The 15,874-nt window shown below is 64.2% G+C and overlaps 1 protein-coding gene across 2 annotated transcripts; it reads right to left on the reverse strand.

Moving 5' to 3' along the window:
- Window positions 1-7: 7 nt before the first annotated feature.
- On the reverse strand, window positions 8-14,299 carry LOC121106957 (estradiol 17-beta-dehydrogenase 8-like). 2 transcript variants are annotated; one of them, XM_046901606.1, is made up of 8 exons: window positions 14,238-14,299; window positions 12,402-12,601; window positions 9,360-9,476; window positions 5,254-5,339; window positions 5,069-5,153; window positions 3,614-3,656; window positions 2,335-2,409; window positions 8-151 (listed from the first exon to the last, which is right to left on the reverse strand). In XM_046901606.1, the coding sequence occupies exons 1-8, from the start codon at window positions 14,281-14,283 to the stop codon at window positions 75-77; spliced, it is 729 nt and encodes a 242-aa protein (XP_046757562.1). In that variant the 5' UTR covers window positions 14,284-14,299; the 3' UTR covers window positions 8-74. The 2 variants fall into 2 exon arrangements, with proteins under 2 accessions (XP_046757562.1, XP_046757563.1); XM_046901607.1 differs by lacking the exon at window positions 8-151 and adding an exon at window positions 365-450.
- Between the last annotated feature and the right edge of the window lie 1,575 nt (window positions 14,300-15,874).

Below are 15,874 nucleotides of genomic sequence, written 5' to 3' on the forward strand. Positions count from 1 at the left end.
GGGGGGACACGGAAGTCCCGCCTACTGCATGTCTGGCGACCAATCAGGAGGCGCGGTTAGGGAGCCTGAGCCAATCACGTGGCGCGGCTGCAATCAGTGAGTGAGCCAATCAGGTGGTTCGGTTGGGAAGTGAGGCGCTCACGAAGCAGGGCTGGGAAGAGCGAGCCAATCAGGTGGCTTGGTTGAGAAGAACGAGCCAATCAGGAGGTGTGGTTGGGCAGAATGAGCCTATCAAATGGCACGGTTGGGAAGAGCGAGCCAATCGTGGCTGGACTGGGAAGAGCGAGCCAATCAGGTGGCTCGGTTGGGAAGAGTGAGCCAATCAGGAGGCGGCGCGGGGACACAGAGAGCCAATGAGGCGGCAGCCGAGTGGGGGGGGCAAAGCCCCATTTATTGCGTGGAGCTGCGGGGGGTTTTGGGGGGGCTGCGTGGATCACATGAAGAGACCGCCTGGAAAGAGAGCGGGGATGGGGGGGGTATGGGGGGGGGAAATGGGGGGCAATGGGGGGACATGGAGGGGGATATGGGGGGCGATATGGGGGGCAATGGGGGGATATGGGGACATTAGGGGGGATATGGGGGCGATATGGGGGGATATGGGGGGATATGGGGACATTAGGGGGGATATGGGGGGATGTGGGGACAATGGGGGGGATATGGGGGGATATAGGGGGGACATGGGGGATATGGGGGGTGATATGGGGGGCAATGGGGGGATATGGGGACATTGGGGGGATATGGGGGTGATATGGGGGGCAATGGGGGGATATGGGGACATTGGGGGGATATGGGGGGGATATGGGGACAATGGGGGGGATATGGGGGGTTATATGGGGGACAATGGAGGGGATGTGGGAGGAAATATGGGGATAATGGGGGGAGGACATGGGGGGAGTGGGGGACAATGGGGGGATATGGGGACAATGGGGGGGATATGGGGACATGAGGGGGGCACAGGGACCCACTGGGGGGGGATATGGGGACAGTGGGGGACACTGAGGGGGATATGGGGCCAATGGAAGGATATGGGGCCAATGGGGGGGATATGAGGGGTTATATGGGGACAATGGGGGGGATTTGGGGACATTAGGGGGGCAAGGGACCCACTGGGGAGGATATGGGGACAGTGGGGGAGCAATGGGGGGGATATGGGGCCAATGGGGGGGATATGAGGGGTTATATGGGGACAATGGGGGGGATTTGGGGACATTAGGGGGGCACAGGGACCCACTGGGGGTGGATATGGGGGCAGTGGGGGGGACATGGGGACCCTTTGGGAGGGATATGGGGACAATGGGGGGATATGGGGACAATGGGGGGGACATGGGGACCCTTTGGGGGGGATATGGGGACAATGGGGGGGATGTGGGGACATTAAGGGGGCACAGGGACCCACTGGGGGGGGATATGGGGACAGTGGGGGACACTGAGGGGGATATGGGGCCAATGGAAGGATATGGGGCCAATGGGGGGGATATGAGGGGTTATATGGGGACAATGGGGGGGATTTGGGGACATTAGGGGGGCAAGGGACCCACTGGGGAGGATATGGGGACAGTGGGGGAGCAATGGGGGGGATATGGGGCCAATGGGGGGGATATGAGGGGTTATATGGGGACAATGGGGGGGATTTGGGGACATTAGGGGGGCACAGGGACCCACTGGGGGTGGATATGGGGGCAGTGGGGGGGACATGGGGACCCTTGGGAGGGATATGGGGACAATGGGGGGATATGGGGACAATGGGGGGGACATGGGGACCCTTTGGGGGGGATATGGGGACAATGGGGGGGATGTGGGGACATTAAGGGGGCACAGGGACCCACTGGGGGGGGATATGGGGACAGTGGGGGACACTGAGGGGGATATGGGGCCAATGGAAGGATATGGGGCCAATGGGGGGGATATGAGGGTTATATGGGGACAATGGGGGGGATTTGGGGACAATGGGGGGGATTTGGGGACATTAGGGGGGCAAGGGACCCACTGGGGAGGATATGGGGACAGTGGGGGAGCAATGGGGGGGATATGGGCCAATGGGGGGGATATGAGGGGTTATATGGGGACAATGGGGGGGATTTGGGGACATTAGGGGGGCACAGGGACCCACTGGGGGTGGATATGGGGGCAGTGGGGGGGACATGGGGACCCTTTGGGGGGGATATGGGGACATTAGGGTGGCACATGGGGGACACTGAGGGGGATGGAGGGCCACTGGGGGGGATTTGGGGGGAAATTGGGCCACTTGGGGGGCAGATGGGGACACGTGGGGGGCATTTGGGGACAATGGGGGGGGATTTGGGGACAATGGGGGGCATTTGGGGACAGCCCCACCTGTCACCTCCACGCTGGCACCGGTGATGTACGCGCTGTCCTCTGACGCCAGGAAGGCACAGACGTCCGCCACCTCTGGGGGGACACGGGGACATCGGGGGCCCCATAGAGGTGACATTGGTGGCCCCATAGAGGGGACATCGGGGTCCCCATAGAGGTGACATCGGGGTCCCCAGAGAGGTGGCACTGCTGTTCCCATAGAGGTGGCATTGGGGTCCCCAGAGAGGTGGCACTGCTGTTCCCATAGAGGTGGCATTGGGGTCCCCACAGAGGTGACATTGGTGGCCCCATAGAGGGGACATCGGGGTCCCCAGAGAGGTGACATCGGGGTCCCCAGAGAGGTGGCACTGCTGTTCCCATAGAGGTGGCATTGGGGTCCCCACAGAGGTGGCATTGGTGGCCCCATTGAGGTGGCATCGGGGTCCCCATAGAGGTGACACTGCTGTTCCCATAAAGGTGGCATTGGTGTCCCCATAGAGGTGACATTGGGGTCCCCACAGAGGTGTCATTGGTGGCCCCATAGAGGTGGCACTGCTGTCCCCATAGAGGTGACATTGAGGTCCCCATAGAGGTGACACTGCTGCCCCATAGAGGTGACATTGGGGTCCCCATAGAGGTGACACTGCTGTCCCCATAGAGGTGACATTGGGGTCCCCACAGAGGTGGCATTGGGGTCACCATAGAGGTGGCATTGGGGTCCCCATGGAGGTGACACCGCTATCCCATATAGGTGACATTGGTGGCCCCATAGAAGTGGCACTGCTGTCCCCATAGAGGTGACATTGGGATCCCCATAGAGGTGACATTGGTGGCCCCATAGAGGTGACATCGGGGTCCCCACAGAGGTGACATTGGTGTCCCCATAGAGGTGACATTGGTGTCCCCATAGAGGTGACACTGGGGTCCCCATAGAGGTGACACTGCTGTTCCCATAAAGGTGGCATTGGTGTCCCCATAGAGGTGGCATTGGGGTCCCCATAGAGGTGGCATTGGGGTCCCCATAGAGGTGACATCGGGGTCCCCATAGAGGTGGCATTGGTGGCCCCATAGAGGTGGCATTGGGGTCCCCATAGAGGTGGCATTGGGGTCCCCACAGAGGTGTCATTGGTGGCCCATAGAGGTGGCACTGCTGTCCCCATAGAGGTGACATTGAGGTCCCCATAGAGGTGACATCGGGGTCCCCGTAGAGGTGACACTGCTGCCCCATAGAGGTGACACTGGTGCCCCATAGAGGTGACACTGCTGTCCCCACAGAGGTGGCTCTGCTGCTGTCACTCACCCTCTGGCTGTCCCAGACGTCCCATTGGCACCAGCGCTGCAAACTGGGGGGGGGGGGGAGAAGAGCTGTGATGTCACTGTGATGTCACCGTGATGTCACTGCGGTGGCCCCACACTGTCCCCATAATGTCTCCCCAATGTTCCCACACTGCCCCCATTCTGTCCCCAATATCCCCTCCATCCGCAATGTCCCCACTGCCCCCATTCTGTCCCCAATGTCCCCCCATCCCCCCCACCCCCAATGCCCCCCCCGTCCCCCCTCTGCCCCCAATGTCCCCCCATCCCCAATGCCCCCCTGTCCCCATTATCCCCCCATCCCCATTCTGTCCCCATTCTGTCCCCAATGTCCCCATTCTGTCCCCCCATCCCCAATTCCCCCCCCGGCCCCATTATCCCCCCATCCCCATTCTGTCCCCATTCTGTCCCCATTGTCCCCCATGTCCCCCCGTCCCCATTATCCCCCATCCCCATCCTGCCCCCACTGCCCCCACTGTCCCCACAGTCCCCCCATCCCCCTTCTGTCCCCATTCTGTCCCCAATGTCCCCAATGTCCCCCCCATCCCCCATGTCCCCCCCGTCCCCATTATCCCCCCATCCCCATCCTGCCCCCACTGTCCCCATAGTCCCCCCATCCCCATTCTGTCCCCATTCTGTCCCCAATGTCCCCATTCTGTCCCCCCCATCCCCAATTCCCCCCCGGCCCCATTATCCCCCATCCCCATTCTGTCCCCACTGTCCCCCCCCGTCCCCATTATCCCCCCATCCCCATCCTGTCCCCCCATCCCCCTTCTGTCCCCACTGTCCCCATTCTGTCCCCACTGTCCCCATTCTGTCCCCCCATCCCTATTCTGTCCCCATTCTGTCCCCAATGTCCCCACTCTGTCCCCCCCATCCCCAATGCCCCCCCATCCCCATTATCCCCCCATCCCCACTGTCCCCCCTGTCCCCATTCTGTCCCCGTCCCCCCCATCCCCATTCTGTCCCCCCCGTCCCCACTGTCCCCCCTGTCCCCATTATCCCCCCATCCCCATTCTGTCCCTTCTGTCCCCATCCTGCCCCCAGTGTCCCCCTGTCCCCCCCATCCCCAATGCCCCCCCGTCCCCATTATCCCCCCATCCCCAGTCTGTCCCCCCTGTCCCCCTTCTGTCCCCACTGTCCCCGTCCCCCCATCCCCATTCTGTCCCCATTCTGTCCCCAGTGTCCCTGTCCCCCCATCCCCAGTGTCCCCGTTCCCCCCATCCCCATTCTGTCCCCATTCTGTCCCCCTGTCCCCATTCTGTCCCCAATGTCCCCATTCTGTCCCCCCCATCCCCACTGTCCCCCCTGTCCCCATTATCCCCCCATCCCCATTCTGTCCCCTCTGTCCCCATTATCCCCCCAGCCCCATTCTGTCCCCACTGTCCCGAATGTCCCCCCACCCCCACCGTCCCCCCTGTCCCCATAGCCCCCCCCTTACCTTCCCTATCACTTTGCTGGGCACCCTGGCAGTCATTGGGGTGCGGATGAATCCGGGCAGCACCGCATTACAGCGGATCCCAAACCTGGACGGGGCCACCCATGAGGCGCCACGGCGGCGTTGGGGACCCCCGATGACGTCATCCCGATGACGTCGCCCTCCGGCGATGACGTCACCCCCCCAACCTGCCCAGCTCTTTGGCGCAGCTCCTCATCAGCCCCTCCACGCCGGATTTGGAGGCCGCGTAGTTGGCCTGGCCCACGTTGCCCACCTGGGGGGCACATTGGCACCGTGGGGTCCCCGTTGTCCCCACGTCCCCATGTCCCCCTGTCCCCATATCACCCCATCACCCTGTCCCCATATCCCTATATGTCCCCCTGTCCCCATATCACCCCATCACCCTGTCCCCATGTCCCTATATGTCCCCATATCCCCATGTCCCCCTGTCCCCCAGTCCCCACGTCCCTACATGTCCCCATGGCCCTATATGTCCCCATGTCACCCCATCACCCTGTCCCCATATCCCTATATGTCCCCCTGTCCCCATGTCACCCCATCACCCTGTCCCCATGTCCCCCTGTCCCCATGTCACCCCATCACCCTGTCCCCATATCCCTATATGTCCCCATATCCCCATGTCCCCCTGTCCCCATATCACCCATCACCCTGTCCCCATGTCCCCCTGTCCCCACGTCCCTATATGTCCCCCTGTCCCCATATCACCCCATCACCCTGTCCCCATGTGCCCCTGTTCCCATGTCCCTACATGTCCCCATGTCCCTACATGTCCCCATGGCCCTATATGTCCCCATGGCCCTATATGTCCCCATGTCCCCATGTCACCCCATCACCCTGTCCCCATGTCTCTATATGTCCCCCTGTCCCCATGCCACCCCATCACCCTGTCCCCATATCCCTCTACGTCCCCATTGTCCCCATATCCCTACATGTCGCCATTGTCCCCATATCCCTTTATGTCCCCATATCCCTCCATGCCCCCATTGTTCCCATATCCCTCAATGTCCCCATTGTCCCCATATCCCTCTATGTCCCCATATCCCTCCATGCCCCCATTGTCCCCATATCCCTCTATGTCCCCATTGTCCCCATATCCCTCTATGTCCCCATATCCCCCTATGTTCCCCTATCCCTCTATGCCCCCACTGTCCCCCTATCCCTGTGTGCCCCCATTGTCCCCATATCCCTCCATGCCCCCACTGTCCCCATATCCCTGTGTGCCCCCATATCCCTATATGCCCCCACTGTCCCCATATCCCCCTATGTCCCCATATCCCTCTGTGCCCCCATATCCCTCCATGCCCCCACTGTCCCCCTATCCCTGTGTGCCCCCATATCCCTATATGCCCCCATTGTCCCCATATCCCTCCATGCCCCCACTGTCCCCATATCCCTCTATGTCCCCATATCCCTCCATGCCCCCATTGTCCCCATATCCCTCTATGTCCCCATATCCCTTCATGTCCCCATATCCGTCTATGTCCCCATTGTCCCCATATCCGTCTATGTCCCCATATCCCTGCATGTCCCCATTGTCCCCATATCCCTCTATGTCCCCGTATCCCTGTATGTGCCCATATCCCTCCATGCCCCCATTGTCCCCATATCCCTCTGTGTCCCCATATCCCTCTATGTCCCTATTGTCCCCCTATCCCTGTGTGCCCCCATATCCCTATATGCCCCCACTGTCCCCATATCCCCCTATGCCCCCATATCCCTCTATGCCCCCATATCCCCCTATGTCCCCATATCCCTCTATGCCCCCATTGTCCCCATATCCCTGTATGTCCCCATATCCCTCTATGTCCCCATATCCCCCTATATCCCCCTATCCCTCTATGCCCCCATTGTCCCCTATCCCTGTGTGCCCCCATATCCCTCTATGCCCCCATTGTCCCCATATCCCTCCATGCCCCCACTGTCCCCATATCCCTCTGTGCCCCCCTATCCCTCTATGCCCCACTGTCCCCCTATCCCTGTGTGCCCCCATTGTCCCCATATCCCTCCATGCCCCCACTGTCCCCATATCCCTCTGTGCCCCCCATCCCCACACGCCCCCCCACGTCCCTCTGTCCCCGTTGTCCCCACGCCCACCTTGCCCACAATGCTGCCCACGTGGACGATGGACCCCGGGCTGCTGCTCCCACCGCCACCATCGCCCGCGCCACCGCCTGCGTCACCAGGAACGTGCCTGGGGACACGGAGGGGACGGGGGGGGGACAGAGGGGACAGAGGGGGGACAGAGGGGACAGGGAGGGGACACGGAGGGGACAGAGGGGGGACAGAGGGGACAGAGGGGGGACAGAGGGGACAGAGGGGGGACACAGGGGGGACAGGGAGGGGACGGGGGGGACACGGAGGGGACAGAGGGGGGACAGAGGGGACAAAAGGGGGATACAGAGGGGACAGAGGGGGGACACAGAGGGGACACAGAGGGGACAGAGGGGGGACAGAGGGGACAGAGGGGGGACACAGAGGGGACAGGGAGGGGACACGGAGGGGACGGGGGGGACAGAGGGGGGACAGAGGGGGGACAGAAGGGACGGGGGGGACAGAGGGGACAGAGGGGGGACACAGAGGGGACACGGAGGGGACAGAGGGGGGACAGAGGGGACAAAAGGGGGGTACACAGAGGGGACAGAGGGGGGACAGAGGGGGGACACGGAGGGGACAGAGGGGGGACAGAGGGGACAGAGGGGGGACACAGAGGGGACACGGAGGGGACACGGAGGGGACGGGGGGGACAGAGGGGGGACAGAGGGGGGACAGAGGGGGGACAGAAGGGACGGGGGGGACAGAGGGGACAGAGGGGGGACACAGAGGACAGAAGGGGGACACGGAGGGGACAGAGGGGGGACACAGGGGGGACGGGGAGGGGATAGAGGGGGGACAGAGGGGAGACAGGGAGGGGACAGAGGGGGGACACAGAAGGGACAGGGAGGGGGGACAGCGAGGGGACACAGAGAGGACAGGGAGGGGACATGGAGGGGACAGAGGGGGGGCAGAGGGGACAGAAGGGGGACACAGAGGGCAGAGGGGGGACAGAGGGGACAGCGAGGGGAGAGGGAGGGACACAGAGGGGGACAGGGAGGGGACAGAGAGGGGACAGGGAGGGGATACAGAAGGGGACAGAGGGGGGGCAGAGGGGACAGAGGGGGGGCAGAGGGGACAAAAGGGGGATACAGATAGGACACAGAGGGGACACGGAGGGGACAGGGAGGGGACACGGAGGGGACAGGGAGGGGACAGAGGGGGGGACAGATGGGGGACAGGGAAGGGACAGAGGGGGGACACAGAGGGGACAGAGAAGGGACAGAGAGGGGACAAACGCTGTCATGTGAGGCTCCCCCGTCCCCAATGTCCCCAACATCCCCCCTGTCCCCAACGTCCCCCCACATCCCCAATGTCCCCCACGTCCCCCAGTCCCCAGTATCCCCCACATCCCCCATGTCCCCACTGTCCCCAATGCCCCCCCTGTCCCCCACATCCCCAATGCCCCCCCTGTCCCCAATGTCTCCTATGTCCCCAATGTCCCCCCCTGTCCCCCTGCCCCCCCTGTCCCCCATGCCCCCCACCCCCCACATCCCCCATGTCCTCAATGTCCCCAATGTCCCCCCTGCCCCCCCTGTCCCCAATGCCCCCCCCATCCCCACTGCCCCCCATGTCCCCCCTGTCCCCCCTGCCCCCCACATCCCCTCTGTCCCCCCGTCCCCCACATCCCCCATGTCCCCCCTGTCCCCAATGTCCCCCCCTGTCCCCCGCATCCCCCCCGTCCCCAATGCCCCCCTGCCCCCCCTGTCCCCAATGTCCCCCCAATGCCCCCCCCATCCCCACTGCCCCCCATGTCCCCCCTGTCCCCCCTGCCCCCCCTGTCCCCCGCATCCCCCCTGTCCCCAATGCCCCCCCTGTCCCCAATGTCCCCCTGCCCCCCCTGTCCCCAATGTCCCCCACATCCCTATGTCCCCAGTGTCCCCCCGTCCCCAATGTCCCCCAATGCCCCCCTGTGCCCCCCGTCCCCAATGCCCCCCCATCACCCACATCCCCTCTGTCCCCCCCGTCCCCAATGTCCCCCAATGCCCCCCTGTCCCCAATGCCCCCCCGTTCCCCACATCCCCCCTGTCCCCAATGCCCCCCCGTCCCCCACATCCCCCCTGTCCCCAATGCCCCCCTAGTCCCCCACATCCCCTCTGTCCCCCCCGTCCCCAATGTCCCCCAATGCCCCCCTGTCCCCAATGCCCCCCAATGCCCCCCCTGCCCCCCCGTCCCGCTGTACCTTCAGGTTGACGCTGAGCACCTCATCGAAGTGGTTGTGGGGCAGACGCAGCAGGAACTCATCGCGGGTCACACCGGCGCACGTCACACAGATGGAGGGGGGGGTCCCAAAGTGGTCCTGGGGGGGGGGGGGGCACGAGAGGTGGGGGGGGATGGAGGGGATGTGGGGGGGTGGGGGGGATTTGGGGGCAGGAGAGGTGGGGGGGGATGGAGGGGATGTGGGGCTGTGGGGGGGGCAGGAGAGGTAAGGGGGGGATGGAGGGGATGTGGGGGGTGGGGGGGGCAGGAGAGGTGGGGGGGGGGATGGAGGGGATGTGGGGGGGTGTGTGGGGGGGCAGTAGAGGTGGGAAGGGTGGGATGGAGGGGATATGGGGGGGGCAGGAGAGGTGGGGGGGATGGAGGGGATGTGGCGGGGTGGGGGGGGGCAGGAGAGGTGGGGGGGTGGGATGGAGGGGATGTGGGGCTGTGGGGGGGGCAGGAGAGGTGGGGGGGTGGAGGGGATGTGGGGGGGTTTGGGGGGCAGGAGAGGTGGGGGGGGCGATGGAGGGGATTTGGGGGTGTGGGGGGGGGCAGGAGAGGTGGGGGGGGTGGGATGGAGGGGATGTGGGGGGTTTGGGGGGGGGCAGTAGAGGTGGGAAGGGTGGGATGGAGGGGATATGGGGGGGCAGGAGAGGTGGGGGGGGATGGAGGGGATGTGGCGGGGTGGGGGGGGGCAGGAGAGGTGGGGGGGTGGGATGGAGGGGATGTGGGGCTGTGGGGGGGGCAGGAGAGGTGGGGGGGTGGAGGGGATGTGGGGGGGTTTGGGGGGCAGGAGAGGTGGGGGGGCGATGGAGGGGATTTGGGGGGTGTGGGGGGGGGGCAGGAGAGGTGGGGGGGGTGGGATGGAGGGGATGTGGGGGGGTTGGGGGGGGGCAGGAGAGGTGGGGGGGTGGGATGGAGGGGATGTGGGGGGGTTGGGGGGGGCAGGAGAGGTGGGGGGGTGGAGGGGATGTGGGGGGGTTTGGGGGGCAGGAGAGGTGGGGGGGCGATGGAGGGGATTTGGGGGGTGTGGGGGGGGGCAGGAGAGGTGGGGGGGTGGGATGGAGGGGATGGGGGGGTGGGGGGGGGCAGGAGAGGTGGGGGGGGTGGGATGGAGGGGATGTGGGGGGGTTTGGGGGGCAGGAGAGGTGGGGGGGCGATGGAGGGGATTTGGGGGGTGTGGAGGGGGGCAGGAGAGGTGGGGGGGGTGGGATGGAGGGGATGTGGGGGGCAGGAGAGGTGGGGGGGGGGGTGGGATGGAGGGGATGTGGGGGGGCAGGAGAGGTGGGGGGGGTGGGATGGAGGGGGATGGAGGGGATGTGGGGGGGCAGGAGAGGTGGGGGGGGATGGAGGGGATGTGAGGGGTGGGGGGAATGGGGACATAGGGATGCATGGGGATATGGGGACAATGGGAATATGGGGTCAATGGGGACATGGGGCCAATGGGGACATGGGGCCAATGGGGACAATGGGGACATGGGGCCAATGGGGCCAATGGGCATATGGGGTCAATGGGCATAGGGTCAACGGGGACATGGGGTTATGGGGTCAACAGGGTCTATGGGGTCAATGGGGTCAATGGGGACAATGGGGACATGGGGTCAATGGGGACATGGGGATATGGGGCCAATGGGCTTATGGGGTCAACGGGGACATGGGGTTATGGGGTCAACAGGGTCTATGGGGTCAATGGGGCCAATGGGGACATGGGGTCAATGGGGACATGGGGATATGGGGCCAATGGGCATATGGGGTCAATGGGCATATGGGGTCATGGGGCCAATGGGGACACAGGGATACGGGGTCAATGGGCATATGGGGTCAACGGGGACATGGGGTTATGGGGTCAACAGGGTCTATGGGGTCAATGGGGACAATGGGGACATGGGGTCAATGGGGACATGGGGATATGGGGTCAACGGGCATATGGGGTCAATGGGGACATGGGGATATGGGGCCAATGGGCATATGGGGTCAATGGGGACATGGGGATATGGGGATATGGGGTCAATGGGGACATGGGCATATGGGGACAATGGGGACATGGGGTCAATGGGGACACAGGGATATGGGGTCAATGGGGCCAATGGGCATATGGGGTCAATGGGGACATGGGGATATGGGGCCAACGGGCATATGGGGTCAATGGGGCCAATGGGCATATGGGGTCAATGGGGACATGGGGATATGGGGTCAACAGGGTCTATGGGGACATGGGGCCAATGGGGACATGGGGCCAATGGGCCAATGGGGACATGGGGATATGGGGTCAACAGGGTCAACGGGGACATGGGGATATGGGGTCAACAGGGTCTATGGGGACATGGGGCCAATGGGGACATGGGGCCAATGGGGCCAATGGGGACATGGGGATATGGGGTCAACAGGGTCAACGGGGACATGGGGATATGGGGTCAACAGGGTCTATGGGGACATGGGGCCAATGGGGACATGGGGCCAATGGGGCCAATGGGGCCATGGGGCCAATGGGGACACGGGGATATGGGGCCAATGGGCATATGGGGTCAATAGGCACATGGGGTCAATGGGGACAATGGGGACATGGGGCCAATGGGGACATGGGGCCAATGGGGACACAGGGATACGGGGTCAATGGGCATATGGGGTCAACGGGGACATGGGGTTATGGGGTCAACAGGGTCTATGGGGTCAATGGGGACAATGGGGACATGGGGTCAATGGGGACATGGGGATATGGGGCCAATGGGCATATGGGGTCAATGGGGACATGGGGATATGGGGTCAACAGGGTCAATGGGGACATGGGGTCAATGGGGACACAGGGATATGGGGACATGGGGCCAATGGGGACATGGGGTCAATGGGGACATGGGTTATGGGGTCAACAGGGTCTATGGGGACATGGGGCCAATGGGGACACGGGGATATGGGGACATGGGGCCAATGGGGACATGGGGCCAATGGGGCCAATGGGCATATGGGGCCAACGGGCATATGGGGTGAACGGGGGACACGGGGGGAGCCGGGCACAGCGCCCCCCTACCTGCACGCGCGCCACCATGGCGTCCACGCTGTCCTGGGAGGCCACGTCGACGGCGAAGGCGGCGTGGAGGGGGGGGGGCGTTGGGGACAGCCCCTCCCTCACCTCCCCCGCCCAACCCCCATCGCGGTCGGCCACGGCCACGCGGGCGCCATCCCGCGCCAGACGGACACACACGGCGCGGCCGATGCCGCTGCCGCCGCCTGGGGGGGGCACCGGGAATGGGGGGGATGGGGGGGGGCACCGCCCCACAAGTGGCAGCGATGGGGACTGCCGCCCCCCCGGGTGGCACCTATGGGGCTGCCACCCCCCCCAGATGTCACCTCACCCCCCCCGGGTGGCACCTATAGGGCTGTCACCCCCCAGATGTCACCTCACCCCCCCAGGTGGCACCTATGGGGTTGTCCCCCCCCCAGATGTCACCTCACCCCCCCAGATGTTACCTATGGGGCTGCCACCCCCCCCAGATGTCACCTCACCCCCCCCAGGTGGCACCTATGGGGCTGTCCCCCCCCCAGATGTCACCTCACCCCCCCGGGTGGCACCTATAGGGCTGTCACCCCCCCAGAGGTCACCTCACCCCCCCCAGGTGGCACCTATGGGGCTGTCCTCCCCCAGATGTCACCTCACCCCCCCCAGGTGGCACCTATGGGGCTGTCCCCCCCCCCAGATGTCGCCTCACCCCCCCAGGTGGCACCTATGGGGCTGCCACCCCCCCAGAGATCACATATGGGGCTGTCACCCTCCCCCAGAGCTCACTTATGGGGCTGTCACCCCCCCCAAGTGTCACCTATGGGGCTGTCACCCCCCCCAGATGTCACCTCACCCCCCCCCAGATGGCACCTATGGGGCTGCCACCCCCCCCAGAGATCACTTATGGGGCTGTCACCCCCCCCAGATGTCACCTCACCCCCCCCCAGGTGGCACCTATAGGGCTGTCCCCCCCCCAGAGGTCACCTCACCCCCCCAGGTGGCACCTATAGGGCTGTCCCCCCCCCAGATGTCACCTCACCCCCCCCAGGTGGCACCTATGGGGCTGTCCCCCCCCCCCAGATGTCGCCTCACCCCCCTTGATGTCACCTATAGGGCTGTCCCCCCCCCAGAGGTCACCTCACCCCCCCAGGTGGCACCTATGGGGTGCCACCCCCCCCAGAGATCACATATGGGGCTGTCACCCTCCCCCAGAGCTCACTTATGGGGCTGTCACCCCCCCCAAGTGTCACCTATGGGGTTGTCCCCCCCCAGATGTCACCTCACCCCCCCCAGGTGGCACCTATAGGGCTGTCACCCTCCCCCAGAGGTCACATATGGGGCTGTCACCCTCCCCCAGAGGTCACCTATGGGGCTGTCACCCCCCCCAAGTGTCACCTATGGGGTTGTCCCCCCCCAGATGTCACCTCACCCCCCCAAGCACGGCACACGGCTGTCAGCCCCCCCAGAGGTCTCCTATGGGGTCGTCACCCCCCTAAGTGTCACCTATAGGGGTGTCGCCCCCCCCCCAAGTGTCACCTATGGGGATGTCCCCCCCAGATGTCACCTCACCCCCCCAGGTGGCACCTATAGGGCTGTCACCCCCCCCCCAGATGTCACTTATGGGGTTTGTCACCCCCCAAGTGGCATCTATGGGGATGTCACCCCCCCAAGTGTCAGCTATGGGGCTGTCACCCCCCTGATGTCACCTCAGCCTCCCCAGATGTCACCTATAGGGCTCTCACCCCCCCCAGGTATCCCCTATGGGGCACTGTCACCCCAGGTGTCCCCTATGGGGTTTGTCCCTTCCTCCCCCCCCCCCCCCGCCTGTCGCGACACGCCCCGCCCCTCCTGTCGCGACACGGCCACCTGTCACCAGCGCCACCACCCCGCCGAGCCGCCCCGCTGAGCCCATGGCGGCGGCCGGAAGTGAGCTGCGAGGCGCCGGAAGCGAGCAGCGAGCGGCAGCCGGAAGCGTGCGGAGAGCGGCGGCCGGAAGTGAGCTGGGAGCGGCGCTCTATCCCCACCGCGCCTCTGTGGTCGGTCCCCCTCGGTCCGTCCCCACGTCACCCTGGTGACCCCATGCGCCTCTTTGGGGTCCTCCACGTCCCCAATGTCCCCATTGGGGTCCTCTATGTCCCATTGGGGTCCTCCATGTCCCACTGTGGTCTTTCACGTTCCACTGAGGTCCTCCATGTCCCATTGGGTCCCCATGGTGTCTCCATGTCCCATTGGGGTCCCCATGTCCCATTGGGGTCCTCCACGTCCCATTGGGGTCCCCATGTCCCATTGGGTCCCCATGGTGTCTCCATGTCCCATTAGGGTCCCCATGTCCCATTGGGGTCCTCCATGTCCCATTGGGGTCCCCATGGTGTCTCCATGTCCCATTGGGGTCCCCATGTCCCATTGGGGTCCTCCACGTCCCATTGGGGTCCCCATGTCCCATTGGGTCACCATGGTGTCTCCATGTCCCATTGGGGTCCCCATGTCCCATTGGGGTCCTCCATGTCCCATTGGGGTCACCATGGTGTCTCCATGTCCCATTGGGGTCCCCATGTCCCATTGGGTCACCATGGTGTCTCCATGTCCCATTAGGGTCCCCATGTCCCATTGGGGTCCCCATGTCCCATTGGGGTCCTCCACGTCCCATTGGGGTCCCCATGTCCCATTGGGGTCTCTCACATTCCATTGATGTCTCCATGTCCCATTGGGTCCCCAATGGTGTCCCCACATCACCAATCACTCTTTAATGAACATCTCCTACAAAACTCTCCCCAAAGACCCCCATAACCACCCCAAACCCCATCGTCCCCCACCCCAATGGAGTCCCACCACCCCATGGAACCCCACCACCCCAAACCCCATCGTTGACCACCCAATGGAGTCCCACCACCCAAACTCCATTGCCTTCCACCCAATGGAGTCCCACCACCCAAACTCCATCTTTGACCACTCAATGGAACCCCACCACCCCAAACCCCATCGTTGACCACCCAATGGAGTCCCACCACCCCCACCCCAATGGAGTCCCACCAGCCAATGGAACCCCACCACCCCCACCCCAATGGAACCCCACCACCCAATGGAACCCCACCACCCCATTGGGGTCCCACCACCCCAACCCAATGGAGTCCCACCACCCCAAACCCCATTGCCTTCCACCCAATGGAGTCCCATCACCCCAAACCCCATCGTTGACCACCCAATGGAGTCCCACCACCCCCACCGCAATGGAGTCCCACCAGCCAATGGAACCCCACCACCCCCACCCCAATGGAACCCCACCACCCAATGGAACCCCACCACCCCATTGGGGTCCCACCACCCCCAACCCAATGGAGTCCCACCACCCCAAACCCCATTGCCTTCCACCCAATGGAGTCCCATCACCCCAAACCCCATCGTTGACCACCCAATGGAGTCCCACCACCCCCACCGCAATGGAGTCCCACCAGCCAATGGAACCCCACCACCCCCAACCCAACGGAGTCCCACCACCCCAAACC

This window comes from Gallus gallus, chromosome 16, assembly GCF_016699485.2.
Source record: "Gallus gallus isolate bGalGal1 chromosome 16, bGalGal1.mat.broiler.GRCg7b, whole genome shotgun sequence".
NCBI classification, from domain to species: Eukaryota; Metazoa; Chordata; class Aves; order Galliformes; family Phasianidae; genus Gallus; species Gallus gallus.

Bases quoted from the DNA above. Each gene is read 5' to 3' on its own strand.
- LOC121106957 (XM_046901606.1), bottom strand. From the start codon at position 14,283: ATGGGCTCAGCGGGGCGGCTCGGCGGGGTGGTGGCGCTGGTGACAG. The intron at 9,477-12,401 runs GTAGGGGGGCGC...CCCCCCCCCCAG, and splicing joins CCATGGTGGCGCGCGTGCAG to GACCACTTTGGGACCCCCCC. The intron at 2,410-3,613 runs GTGAGTGACAGC...GTGTCCCCCCAG, and splicing joins ACGTCTGGGACAGCCAGAGG to AGGTGGCGGACGTCTGTGCC.